Source organism: Fukomys damarensis, unplaced genomic scaffold (assembly GCF_012274545.1).
Source record: "Fukomys damarensis isolate Sample0158 unplaced genomic scaffold, DMR_v1.0_HiC HiC_scaffold_29, whole genome shotgun sequence".
Lineage (NCBI taxonomy): Eukaryota > Metazoa > Chordata > Mammalia > Rodentia > Bathyergidae > Fukomys > Fukomys damarensis.
This window is the reverse complement of record NW_022900941.1, coordinates 35552032-35566998: the sequence shown is the minus strand read 5'-3', so window position 1 is coordinate 35566998 and position 14967 is coordinate 35552032. Positions and strand designations below refer to the sequence as shown.

Below are 14967 nucleotides of genomic sequence, written 5' to 3'. Positions count from 1 at the left end.
TAATCAACATTATTAAATTCAGGTCTCATCTTGCAGAAGTATCTCACTAATAAGGAACAAAAATAAAAGTAATTCTCAAGGAATAACTTGTAGTTCATTGAATCATCCTCTTTCAGTAATTAAGTGTCTTAGGATAAACAAAATGAAGCAAAGAATGTGAATAACTGGCTGTAGAAAAGTGAAAAATGATAAGCACACTGTAAAAATTAAAGCCAATCATGTTCCAAAAGTTTAATATAGTTTTTATAAAACTGAAATTGCAGTATTGAATGAATTTATAATTTCATAACTTAAATAATCTTATACATTTCAATAATTATAGATTGCATGCCAAAAAGTACAACTAATTTGATACTAGTTTTAATATGTACAATGTAATTCAAGCATAAATTCAGAAGTCGAGTTCATAGACATGTTGCACAGTCAGGCTGAACCCTCTTCATAGTAAGGATTGGCAGAAGGTTCCAGAACACAAATCAAATGTAAATCAGCTTCTCCATGACCTCAGTCTCCCTCCAATAGAGATAATATATTGTGTGAGCCCATCCTGTCCAGACAAAAAACGGCTTTCAAATACTTAGACATTGAATGTTTTTCATAGTATTTATGTCTATAGGTAAATAAATTTAAAACATCATAAGAATTTTTTCAGAAATAATTAATGATAAAATATTCCTATTTTTCATTTGGTATATATTTACAAAGTGTCCTCACATATTGCTGAAAAGAATAAATATTTAAATTGAAGATAAGTATTATCAAAATAATTATTTCTTTTATTTACAACATCTTGATAAATAGAATTAAGTATTTTACTGTAATAAGAGCTATCTCATGAAAATATTATAAAAAGGGTCTATTTCCAGTTGGGAAGTAGAGTTACTCAGTTCAATGATTACATTATGTTGTTTTTTCCTAGCCACAACATTGGTGGACTAAAAATTATTCTGGCTTAAATTGACTTTTACTCTCCTTGATTTAAGCTCTTACAACTTCTTGAAAGGGAAATACTGAGGTTTATTTATTATTCATTCAATAAAATGTGTAACATTTCACTGCTGACACATTTCATATACTGACTGAATAAATGTTACATGAAACCACTTCAATACGAAATCCTTCAGGCTGAAATATATGAAACAGATGATTTAGCTTGGAATGATCTGTGTCAAAAAATCAGCAAAAGGAGAAGAAAAGCAATTCTTTATTTTTATGCAAATATATCATACTTCATAATTTAGTTACTTTGAACATAAACTTTACCATACATCATCCAAACCAAGACATTTTAATAGTGAAAGGAGTGCTAATTACACAAGTATAACAGATATAAAGAATTTTCCTGGGTAGAGTGAAACCTAGAAATAGGGGTTAAACTGCAATTACATGCAGAAATCATACCTTTCCCACACGTGTGGAAAAGATAAAAATAATATAATTCATTTGCATTAATTGATGTTGGCAACAGTAACTCTTTCTCATTTTCACATCTCTGTTCAAGTATTACCCACCTCCCTAAGGCAGTCTCTCTACTAAAATAATCAATTATTATTCCACATTTTTCAGTGTGTCTCCCTTGTTTCATTCCCTTAACTGATATTTTGATTGTCTGAAATTGTATCTTGTGTTTTGGACTGTCTCTTCCCCCCTCTCCTACTGGTTTGCACTGCTCATGAAGAATCACCTCCTCAGACTTAGTCATGCTCAAATTTCCAGGTACTAAATAATGTTTAGGACGTAGAAGGTATGCAGAGATTTTGTTGAATGAATGAATACATTCAGAGAGTTTGTTTTTGGTTCTTCTTGGTACCAAAAACAAATTACAATGACTCTCCAAAATGAATTATGGCTCTGTTTAGCTTTAAAGTGTTGGACTAAATGATCTATGCAGTTTCTTCCACTGCTAATACATACATCATGTCCTCTATTCCTCTTTTTCACCCTGCTATTTCATTTCCTACAACCAGGAAACTAGTAAACTTGGTGATCAAGGGATAGGGCAACTGCTCATTTCACAGTAGATGAATGTTCAAGGTTGATCATTGTGCCAGTAATGATTCCCTGGCATATGTTTGCACCTACAGAATTTGGTTTATATAGAGGTAGCCAGAAGATATTATAGTTAGTAACATAATTATTAATATAATAATTTCCAATAATAAAATCACCATTAGATTGCTAAAAAATAGGAAATGATAGGAGTCCAAACCAAGCATTAGTGATTTATAGATTAGTGAGAACTGGATTGATTCTGGACAAACTTACATTGCATTGCCCAATAAATTTTATAGGAAAACTTATAGTATATTGATAAGGAGCCCTTCTAATTTTCATAAAAGTCTCTGCCTTGCAAATCTTTTTTTACTGACCAACAATTGTGATTCCCTCTAATGAACATTGGCTTAGAAAAATTGCACTGCTAAAATTGAGTAAACCATGGATCCAAACAAATAAAACAGTGTTCACCAAAAAAAAAAAATTGTGTAAAATATTTTCAATTCATCTCATGTTAGTTTTTCCCAGGTCTTTTGAAACACACCTCCTTAACTGTAAATGACAGGCCTGGGATAGGAACCCCAGGTGAAAAAAAAGTCTATCCTCTTACAGCAAATGCCATAAACAAGAGAACAGCATAAAAAAGAGACTCAAATAGACATACATATTTTAAGCATTATTTATCATCTACTTCATTGCACTGTCATGTTTCCTTAAAGATAAATTTTGTTTTCTTTTAATGAACAAAAATACCAGAAAAAGAGTGAATATATTACCAATTGATTCAGCTTGAAATAGCCATTAACTATGCAATTTCACACAGATTCTGATATATTCAAATATAACCTGGCCACTGACTATTAGAACAATTCAGTATTTGTTCAGAGCTCATATTTGTAATAGATTATTACAAAACAAATTTCCACATATAATTAGTCCAAGAATGATCAAATTCTCAAATTAATCAACATTTATTTCCTCCCAGTACTAGCAATTTTGAAAACGCATGAGAAAATTTAAATGATATATCATGTACTGGAGTGCTCAAAATTTATATGTTAAATATTTAATGATTTTACTTTGTAGTGCCATATATAGCACAAACTTGTGTGACTTTCTTATGATAAAGTACAACTGAAAACCTCCTATGACCATAAACAGCAAAAATCATTAAATCAGGTTTTAAAATGACAAATAATTTAAGGCTAAAATATTTGGTATTAATAATTAATGCCAGTAGCCTTTCTAGTCTAATAAAGTAAACATGCACAAGAAGTACAGCTTTGAACAAAACATCACAATTGTTTCAGATATATATGTATGTATGTATGTGTATGTATATATAAATGTGTGTATGTGTGTATTTGTGTGTGCATGAGTATGCGTGTAGTTTTATCACCCTGAAAGCTATCCACTCATGTTTGGCTTAATACATCTTTTAGAAATGATGGAGAGAGTACCTCCCCTTTAAATATATATTTATATATTTTTCCAGAATGTACAATATAAATATGCCATATATAAATCATGCCGTAAAACTAAATGCAAAATTTGCACATTATTGCATGCTTGATGTGATTATACATGCCCATTAATGACTTCCTCATAATGTCCTCCCTTCTTAACTTTTGTTTATTGCACAATTGCAATACTTGGGAATGGAGAGTTCTCAAATATGCTTATTGAACTGGGGGAAAATGAACCTTTCAAATTTGTTCGGGAGGATTATCTCATCAGCCAAATATTGGACTATACCTAAATCAAAACATTAAATAATGCCTAAAGGGGTGTTTTGTTATGTGAAGCGATCAGAGTTCATTTTTCTTAATTTGGCTGGAAGATTTCCTTCCATCCTAGTTGCTCCGCCAGCCATCTTTTGAAGCTTTGGTGGCAAATCAGCCACAGACTGACTCATAGGGTCAGATAACATCTTGGTCGTTTTAGATACCAGTTTTTCTTCTGAGTTTCCAGGAACCGAACTTATTCGTTGAAGTTTCATGGGCAAATCTCCCAAGCTGTAGGCTTTTTCTGAAGTTGTTGAACTCATCCTCAATAGTTTTTTGGGGAAGTCTTCTCTTCCAGTGATTTTCTGCAGCTTTGATGGAAGTTTTGTGCTAATATCATCTAGTCCATCTAAGCACTCCACAGAATTGTGCCTTTCTTTGCTGTTAGTTATGGCTGGTGCTATTAAAGGGGATGACATGAGAAGCATTTCTTCTTGCTCTTTCACGCTGTAAGGTGGAGTAGGGACTTCAAATGTTGCATGGAACTGAGAGTAATCAACTTTAAAGAATCCTTCTTCTAAAGAAATTACAGGGAAAAAGCGATGACCCCAAAGAACTTCATCTTCGGTGTATGATGTTCGAGCTTGACAAGTCATCCCTACAAGCAGAAAAAAAAGCCCTTGATAAATTATGCATAGTGCAAGCACATGTAAAGGAAGATTAAAAATTCATTTAGCTCACTTATTTATCTTAGCAGACTAAATGACAGAAGTTTACTATACAGTAACAACTTTGCTACATATACCTTCTTCTATTGACAGAGAAGGTGTTCATACTGGTCATACTTGAAAGGTTAATACATCATAAAATAATCCATTGCTTTTTAGATATAAACCAAAAATATTCGGCATACATTAACTTCAGAATGTATATGTCTGTATAAGGAGCTAGATGGAGAAATTATTAAATCATTTTCTATCAGTTAAGAAGCAATGTGGGATGTGAAATAAACTGTACTGAATCCACATTTTACCACTCAGTAAACTTAAGAAAGACACTTTAGAATCACTTTCTTCTTTTTTTTGTGGGTTGGAGGGTGTGGTACCAGGGATTGAACTCAGGTCCTTGCGCTTGCAAGACAGGAGGCAGACCCACTAAGCTCAATCCCCAGCACTTTTTTCTTCTTAAAGAATAAACCAACACTGGTTTCTTTCTGTGAGCATGAATAAAATAACACAGAATAATTAAGTATGTCACATAACATCTACACATAGTTGGCTCTTAATAAATGAGAGATCACATTTTTCTCTTCACACAGTGAAAACTTACAGTGGAAGACAAGAGGAACAAAAATAACACTTCTAAATTAACAAAAGACAAACTTGTTTCTGTGTTGAATAATCAAAAGTTTACCACGGTTATTCTGTTCTTGTGGACCTATAAAGCCAGATTTAACTTTTACTTAAGTTTTTAAAATCTATAATGTTAAAAATGAATAATGTGGGTCACTCGATATGCTGTAAGAAATTTCTGCAAGTGGGTATTGGATATAAATTGTGAAATTTACTATTTTTTTATTATATTGCTTGAATATCATTTACCACATGGTACTCAGATTCACATGACTTTATTTTCTAAAAAATAATTTACTTAGATTGAGTTATCAAATCAATCACCCCCTGAATACTTATTTTGGAAAGACTGAAAGTACAAAAATTAAAACTGTGTATCAAGTTTCAGTCTTACATTAGTCAGAAGATATAAGCCTCTGTAAATAGTAAAATTCACCACTCTCCTCTTCATTATCAGACTTCTATCAAAGGCTATTAAAATAGAAAATGGTACATGAATTTAAAATCATCCTTTGAATAATTATGTGTAGTTTAGACAATTAATGACTGTCTCCATTCATTTCCATTGCTCCATCACATAAATGATTTCTACTATTTTTAAGGTGATAATTGTTTGAAAAGAAATATTCTATGTTTTAATTCCTGGATAGTATTCACAAATACAATACTTACAGTTAGGATCAAATGCATAATTTAAAGTCCACATGAAGATTTTTTTAAACTTGAACATAAGTTTTTACTTTATTAAATCTTTCCAAATGCTGGCCTAATGAATATTATCAGTTGTGTATTACATAAAGATTAGTTATCATTACATGCAATCTTTTAGATAGGTTAAAAACATATAAGGTCCGGGGATTTAGCTCAGTGCTTCCACCGCCTGCCCTGCAAGTGCAAGGACCTGAGTTGGATCCCTGGTACCAAAACAAGCAAACAAACAAAGAAAAAAACCATAGATAGGAAAAAAAGCCTGTAATGTGGCAGAGACAAATTTAGGTGTTCACTATTTTATTTTAATCCTTAATAGTCTTTTAAAGAAGGCATTGCTCTGTTTATTTAATAGATAAGGAATTCAGTGCTCAGAGTCTCTTGACTTTTCTTGAGTACAGATTTACTAAACTGTAGAGAAAAATCTTGGTATCATTCTAACTTTTCTTTGTGTATGGGAAATTTACTTTGCATGATGCTTATAATTTTTTATTTAATCACTGTAATTGTCATGGTGCAAATATGACTGTGACCAAATATCAGTGTTCTTAGTAAGAACTAAGTCAGGAATAGCCAGGAGCAAAGGAGAAAAATTCCTATCCATTAAAGTATGAAATAATGGGTCAGGGATTTAGCTCAGCAGTTTGGTGGCCTGCCTTGCAAGCGCAAAGATCCGAGTTCAATCCCTGGTACAAAAAAAAAAAAAGATATGAAATATGAAAATAATGTTGAAGTACCCTTGAATTTGTATTTAGAAGTAACAATCCTCTATCAATGCATAAATTCTGTGTGTATCATAATTTCAATTTAAGAAAAAAGATCAGAAACATATTTTTCCCATTGAGTGGTAGTATTTCCCTTACAACGGTATTTTAATTAATTACCCATTAAATATTTATGTAATAAAAATTTATTCCATTGAAAACTTAAAAGCAGAATTATCAAAAGAGGTGGCCCACACTCAACATAATTCTGTGTTTTAAGATGTAAGGTAGACTGGTAGGTCTGTCTTTTCATCAATATAAAACATTGACAAGGAAATTCAGTTCATAGATTTTTCCATTGTTTGTAACAAGTGAGTAACTACTGAAACAAAATTTGATGATACCATCTTAACCTATCTTTTAGTTTGTTTAGTTTTTGCTGGGATACACTGATGAACCTCTCCATCATTGTAGGAAAATAATGTCTTGATTCTCACCTTCAGTCTCTATTTGCATCCACAACTCTATGTTGGATAATTTTTCGACAAAGAGTCTCTTGTGGGAAGCTATTGATTGTGTGGTATTTGCTGTGTCACAGCATCCAGTCTTTGTGTGTAGGTGTGGATGGGGGATTTTGGTTATACTATTTTTAACCACAATATACCCATCTTATGTGGGTGACCCATGTACCATCTCTGGATAAAGGAAATAATGAATAATAACTGAGAGGTATTTTAAAAGTTTAATTAAGGAATTCAGATAACAACTACTTTTGTCATTTTTACTAAAAACACTTCAAAAACCTTTTATTTGAATAAAATTTGAATTTGATTAAACAGGATCTAAATGTGATATAAAGACAATTAGGAAAGCACACTGTCAAAAATAAAGAGTCTGGGCAGCCTCAAATCTAATTCAAGTAGACACACTTTTTCCATGCTTCTGGAATACAGCACATTTAACAATTATATATACCCTTTTTAATTTGTGAATCAATGCATGGCATAAAATTTTTTCCACAAAAATGTTTTTCATCTAAAGACTCAGAAGTCCCAGCTATTTCCAGTAGCAGCATCTGCTGCTTTGCCAGTTTCCACAGAGATGAGCTCCTGTTGATTTTCACATTTGTTCCAGTCTGGAATCTGGTTAAAACATGCAAACAGTCATCTTGCCAGCTAAGAGGTGCAATCAGATAGTACCCCTTCAATAGTGATATTCACCTGCCTTTACTTCAAACTAAGTAATATTTTCAGGTGTGAATTTAAGAATGGCTTATCTAAAAATAATTTGAATTACAGAAACAACTATAAGATAAAGCAGTCTAGACAGAAGAAGGCTATGACACATGCATATTCTTAGAAAACATGATTATATCTACTTTAAAGCTTCTCAATTAAAACTTACATTTTATTTTTTGAACTCCATTTTAGGATAGTTTTTGCAAAAAGAAGTAGGCTTTCAGTTACATGTTATCTTAGCTCATCATCTAAACTGTGGATTGGCAATGATAGGCATTTTTCTGTTTTCCAATTTATAAAGCTTTGAAGTTATTACTCATATATTGATTTCAAATTATTAAATTTTAAACCAAAACAATTATTATGGATTGGAAATGTCTTCTATTTGTGTACCTACACCCAGCGAAATTGTGAAAGGAACAGCAGAAAAGCAAATGAAAGCAAAATTTCTTGTTATGATTGAGATACTCTCATAAATGATTTAATCACTTGCTGAACGTCTTCTTACTAGATCCTATCTTCTTATCTTCTCCCCTCCATTAAGTATACTTAGGAAGAAAATGTTGGGAAATCCTAGAGTTGGAAGTATGAGTAATGTAACTGTTTTTCTGTTTTAACAGTTTTGAATACGTACAGTCTGACAGTTTAAAAAAACAATTGTTGATATCTGGGGGCTCTTTAATTTATTTCATCTCTAATATGGGGCAGATTACTAACATATCAAAATTCTCCACAAATATTAACACATTATCTCTAAACGTAAGGAAGACCAAAGACACAAGAAATCACTATACAAAAGTGGAAACAGCAGTGTGTGTGTGTGTGTGTGTGTGTGTGTGCGCGCGCGTGTAATGTGGTTTAAACTCAGGGCTTTAACATGGTAGGTAAGCACTTGACCACTGAGCTACACGTTCACTCCTCCCCTTTTCTGTGGCAAGGTCTTGCTAAGTTACAAAGACTGGCCACAAACTTGAAATCTTTTCGCTAAGCTTGAGGAGTATTTGTGATTGCAGGCATGCACCACTGTATTTGGTTTCATACAGCAGTCATCTTTAGTCACTGTCTAAACACAAACCATAATTCTGTGCCTCAACTTTTAAACTCCCAATAAGTTTATAAAAGAGTGCATTATGAATGCTAGTTTAAAAAAGGAAAGTCAGTTCCAGAAAGATTTAGAGAGCTCTTACAACCTATATAGTAGTGGAATTAGTAACTAAATTCACATATTTTTCAAATATGTAAAGTTATTGCCTCACATATATTAGTTTGCTCAGGAAAGAAGAAAAGCTAATTTCATATAGTGGGATACAAGTCTCACCTTTCTTTTCAGTCAAACTCATACATATATTTCATTAACAATGTTTACAAATATTTTAATAAGAATACCTGAATACCTGTTTCCACTGCAGATGTTATATTTTTCTGATGTGAAAATCTAAAAGAGTAAATAATGTCAAAATATATAATTGATATTGTGTAATAGGAAGAAAAGGCCTAAAATAATAGAGGAAGTGAGAAGGGTAGGAAATATGTGAAAAGTAAAAAACATGGAAACAATGTCTTTGTAAGCAGGGAAGGGTGAAGGGTGGGAAGGGAGGGCTGGGGATTGGGGAAAAATAACAACCAAGGTAAGTCTTGTAAAGGTACAAGATCCCAATGATGAATGTAACTGTATTATGTACCTGAAGTGTAGCAATATGCTTAACAAAGATTTAAAAATTATAGGCACTAAAAATCTTCATGGAAAAAGTAATAATCAAAGGCTTGATTCCCCAAAGTTTAAATTTTAGATTTTATTTCTTCCATTTCCCCCTTTTACTTAGGGTTATATTTAGGTTTCTCTTGTTCTTTTCCACAACTTCTGATAATCTTATGGGAAAAAAACTCAGGGCAGTTACGGGGGATTGGCAATGAGATACATTGTGATAATAAACACCAGGAACAGAATTTTGATTTTTAAGTTAATATTATTTCCATAATGTTAAAAAAGGAAAACCTCTTTCAGTTAAGCCATAAACCATATATCAGTAATATATGCATGGGATTTGTGTCAAGTATATAAGCACTTATTACGTGTTGTCTCGAATCCTCACAACACTTGGAGAAAGTTACAGCTACTCTCTTCCCATTTTTCAAAGGGGGAAATGGAGCAACAGAACAGTTACCAAATAGTATGATTACACAGAGATGATGAGATGCAATCTGAATTCAAGAAAAGGGGCTGTAAAATCCATGCATTTAATCCCTATGTTATACTTACTTTTCCTGCATCAAGTTGTACTGTGTAGTCGGAGGAAGGAGTAAGAGTTTAACATTAGAAATATACTACCAGATGTTCAACTGAAAATGTGTTCTGGGTTATAAAAGTGTCAAATCTGTAATTTTGTGGTTGGAAACCTAATTTGGTGCGATAAAGACAAAAATAAGACATAACAAAAATGAACATTTCTATAGAGATGAACACCAAAAACGCTTCGTACTGCTCCATAGAGTAAGAACTCTTCTGCTAGAAAACCATAGGGTCTCATACTCTCTGTACCATTTATATTGTTTATTAAACTTTGGGTAAATTTCTTTGCCTCTCTGATTCTCAGTTTTTCGGATTAATACATTAGGATAATAACAATATTTATGTCCTAGGGTCATCAGGATAGCTTTATGAGACATGTTTGCATGTAAGACACTACCCGAATAAGTATCAGCTATTATATTTACTGTAGCTAATAAACCATGGAAAAACATAAGACCCAAAATATCAGTGAACTTTTAAGAATTAAAATAATGAATGAATCATATTTTGATTAGTCTTCAAAAAGCTATTTGCTTCTGTTCTCCCAGCTATTGGTTAAAATTGTTTATTATTAAAAATAAAGGAATAGTGACAATAGTAATTACACAGTGAGCATTTAACAATGTGCTCAGCACTGTGCTGTACAAACTTTACTTATTTGTGTCATTAACCATTACACTGTGAATCACATTTTATTAATTCTATATTTCAAAGAGAATACTACATCCTGGAAAATTCACATCTGAGAAAGTAAGCAGCTGATTTATGTCCAAAACTCATAGTAAAATTCATACTAACAATTAAATCTAAGCTTTCTTTTCTAGCTCATGATCTCCCTAATTACAGGGGACTGGAATCTTATAAGATAATTAAAAATTATTATTTATATAAATATGGGTGTATATTTGAAATGACTAGGAAAATTGTCCATTTCTAGTGTAGGATATATATTTTTCAATTTTCTTCCTAGGCAAACAAAATCTAGGTTTTACCACACAAGTCCAAATCAAGGAGTTGTATGGAACAATCATTCCTGGTGTACTGATGTCTGAAAGAAGCAGGTCATGTTTTCTCTAGAGGGCATTTACTTAGCATGCAAAGCATAGACGTGAACACAAGACTCATCCTAAACAGACTCCAATACTTATTAATGTGTGACCTTGAGAAAACAAATCACTTTAAACTCCAGTATTATCATCTATAAATTGAGCTCCATCCTACTGGTTCCCTATGGCTGTTGTGAGGATTGAAGTCAAATAATTGCATGAACAATAAATACTGGTTATTTTCTCCCAGAAAAGTCCCTAAATACAGGTTCTATGACTGCATGTTTTATTTGTCACATATACAGACACAAAGCTGATGGATTTAACTAAATGACACATTATTTTTCTTCCTTAAATCTATTTTTTATTCAAATTAGTAGATGATTTTATAACTGATCAGCTGAAGACTTAGCATGCAGAGCATGCTGCTTATCAAAAAAATAGTCTTCTAGTTCATCCTACTCTAAAGATTGTTGAATAAGGGCTGTAACTGTTTCTTCTACAGTTGTTTCCCAAATTTAACCCATCCCCAAGACATGACAACTGTGAGGCTCACTTGGCATTCTTTGAATGCTTCCTTACTGCATTGCAGTGAGCTGAGCCCAAATTTAAACTACCAACTTTTTGAAGAAGCTTATGATTTAAAAAATGTATTTATAAAAGATAAATACACCGTGTACTCCACAGTTCAATAATTCTTAGGTTACTACTGGCATAATGTTCTTCTGGGATACAGGTGGTAAAGCCATTAAGAGTACATAAATTGCAGTTTACACATACATGGAATCTCTTTAAAGCTGAACATATTCTGCCCAGCCAGACTTTCAGAAAGAAGCTTCTGGCAGATATTCAACCCACTATTATCCTCTGTTATTTACAAGTACTTGATCTAGCAATGTGTTCTGAGACATCAGTATGCCATTGTTTCCCAATCTAGGTCAAAGAATTCTTTAAAAATAAAAATAATAAAAGCCTAATTACATTTTTTTTAGCAAATTAAGCTTCAAAGAGAAACTGAGTAACTGACATTTCAAATATAATACTTCAGTTTTCTAAATTCCCAGAACAAAAGCAAAACTAAATTTTTAACAATGACCAACACAACAGATTGCTAGGTTTTCAAACAGGAATGTAAGTGCACATGTTTATATATAATATATAATTATATATATATTATATATGTGTGTGTGTGTGTGTGTGATCAAATATATAATATAGAGTTTCTACTAAAATGTATTTAGGACAGGGCAGCATTAAGTGAAATCAGGAGAACTCTGGATATAGATGTGAGATTATTACAGTTTGAACTCTTAAATCATGGATGAGTCATTTAAGAGATATAAAGTTTAATTTCCATGAAATACTATTAACAATAAAGGATTATAAGTCAGGTATGGTGCACATGCCTATAAATCCCAGCAGCTGGGAGGCAAAGGTCGGGGGATCACCACAACTTCCAAACCAGCAGGGATACTGAGTGAGTTCAAGGCCAATATGAGCTACAAAGAGATACCTTGTATTAAACAAAGGGATAATTTTTTTTTAGTACCGGACATCGACCTCGGTCCTCGCACTTGCAAGGCCGGCAGCAGCACCACTGAGCTAAATATTTAATTCACAAGATTATGAACATAAGTGTTGAAACCTACTTAAGGACCCATCACAGTAGCTGTTAAATTACAAAGTTTGAATCATTGGTGACTATTATCAATTGTTATTATTATTGGGGTTCCAACTGATTAAAACACCATTTTAGATATGTTTTTAGTAATTATTTAGTGATCATCTATTTTCTCAGAATCCATTCATAGCAATAATTTTCCCCTTTCTACTCTATGCAAAGTTGATGTAGACCATGTTAGTCTATATTCACTAGATTGTGAGACAGTGTATATTATTACACTCCTTATGAACCTAGTCCAATCTAATGGCCTGCCAGTATCACCTTGGCCCGCCTTGAACAAATATAACTTAACTTTATGCAGTAACTCCCCTAGACAAATACAGTTAATTTTTCTGTTCTGTTGACAAGGCACTGCCTTCAGGTCTCTGTGTCACTTGCAAGAATGTTAGAGAATTTGTCAGTTCTCTTACTGCTATCATTTTCTTGAGCTACACTGAAAAAATATTCCATACTCAGATCGCCTGTTTTTGGTTTTTCACCTTATCATACTTATTAAAAAATGTTTCCTGGCTTGATCAATTATAGAATCAAAACCAAAGTTACCTAAATGTATCCACATCATTGTTTTATTTTTCCTTAGCAAGATACGATTTTGATTTCTAAATAATCCTAATTGTATAATGTAACATAATCCACTTACTGTTAGAGGAGGCCTCACAGAATGACTACAGAAAATATTATTTTCTCAAAAGGAAAATGCAGTAAGTTTCTAGTTTAAAGAAACAGCAAATATCAGTTATAACCATCAATGTCAATGGCCTTAACTCACCAATCAACAGAAATGGACTGGCAAAATGGAATAAGAAGCAGAATCCAACAATATGTTGTGTACAAGAAGCACACCGAGTGCAAAGAGAAGCCATAGACGGAGAGTGAAAGGATGGAAAACAACTCTCCATGTGACAGGAGCCCAGAAAAAAGCAGGGGTAGCAATCTTATTTGCAGACAAAGTAAATTTCAAACCAAAGCTGATTCTAGTATTATTGATGTAGGATGGCACTGTATCATACCTCTGTGAATGTAAAATATCTTGTACCTGCTTTATGATATGTAGTAGGGACTGTGCTTTATCAGAGCTATTTTTAATGATAATACTCTAGAATGTTCTCTTTCCAGAGGATGATTAAGATGCTAATAAAAAAAAATGGTGCCAGGTACCAAAATAGCAACAGAACTTTGATGTTTTCTGGATATTATTCTTTTCTTTGTGTTTTTGTTTTTGTTTTTTTAATGGAGTGTGCTGAATGTCTATAATTTTGTTCAGATGACTGCAGAACCTGGAAAAGCTGTTGCTGCTATTGATGCATAACATACTGCTATTATTGGTCTTTTTATATATATATATATACATACATATATACTTTGAATTTTTGGAAACTTTAACTGTGCTGTCAACTTTGGGAAAAGTTATTCCAATTTACTGTGTTGAGTTGGTATTGGACAGAAACTGACAGCCATGTTGGTCTAGAAATGTTAATTTTTTTTCCCATTTCTACAGGGGTAACACACTGTATTAAATATGTAAGGTCATATCTACATGGGTTTGATTACAGAAACTAATAAAGTATTCTCTAAATAATGAAAAAAAAGAATAAGACTAAAAGAGCAAGAAGCAAGTTAAATATGTTAAGAGACCATTTTCATCTTCAGAATTAAGGATTATTTTAATGTTACATCATTCCCTTTTCTATTTTACTTTCCTTTTTAGTTTTATGTTAGGATTTCCTATTTTTAATCTTCATACAGAGATTTCTTTATCTGAAATAATGAATAGTTTCTCTGGTGTGAAAAATTATAATAGTACACAGGATCCTAATGAGATAATTAATAAAGTGGAATAGGAAGTAAAGGGCTAAAGGTGTAGGGAAAGTGGGAAGGGTGGGGGAAAGGTAATAAGGGAGAGGAAAAAATATGAGAAATTGAAAAAATGGAAATAAAGTGTTTGTAAATGGGGAGGGGAGGAGGGGGTGAAGGGAGGGCAGGGACAAGGGGAAAAGTGAGAATCAAGACCTATTATGTAAAGGTACAGAATCCCAATGACGAATGTAACTGCATTGTATACCTAGATTGTACCAATAAACTCAGTTAAAAAAAAAACTTAAAAAAATAAAAGAAAGTATACAGAGTAGCATTATTCTCCTAGTTGTTTCTCAAAGGAGCTTGCCATCACCTATTTGGATAAGTAAACACTGGGGAATGGAGGAATACCCATATCTTTTAAGGGCT

General features: G+C 32.6%; 1 protein-coding gene across 1 annotated transcript in view; it reads right to left on the bottom strand.

Moving 5' to 3' along the window:
- Window positions 1–253: 253 nt before the first annotated feature.
- Window positions 254–14967, bottom strand: part of Kcnj3 (potassium inwardly rectifying channel subfamily J member 3) — a gene marked incomplete at its 5' end in the record, with an annotated part of 142808 nt that continues 128094 nt past the window's right edge. The window contains one exon of the mRNA XM_010639308.3: window positions 254–4377. Coding sequence (XP_010637610.1) covers window positions 3791–4377 — 587 coding nt within the window. The remainder of the gene's footprint in view (window positions 4378–14967) is intronic.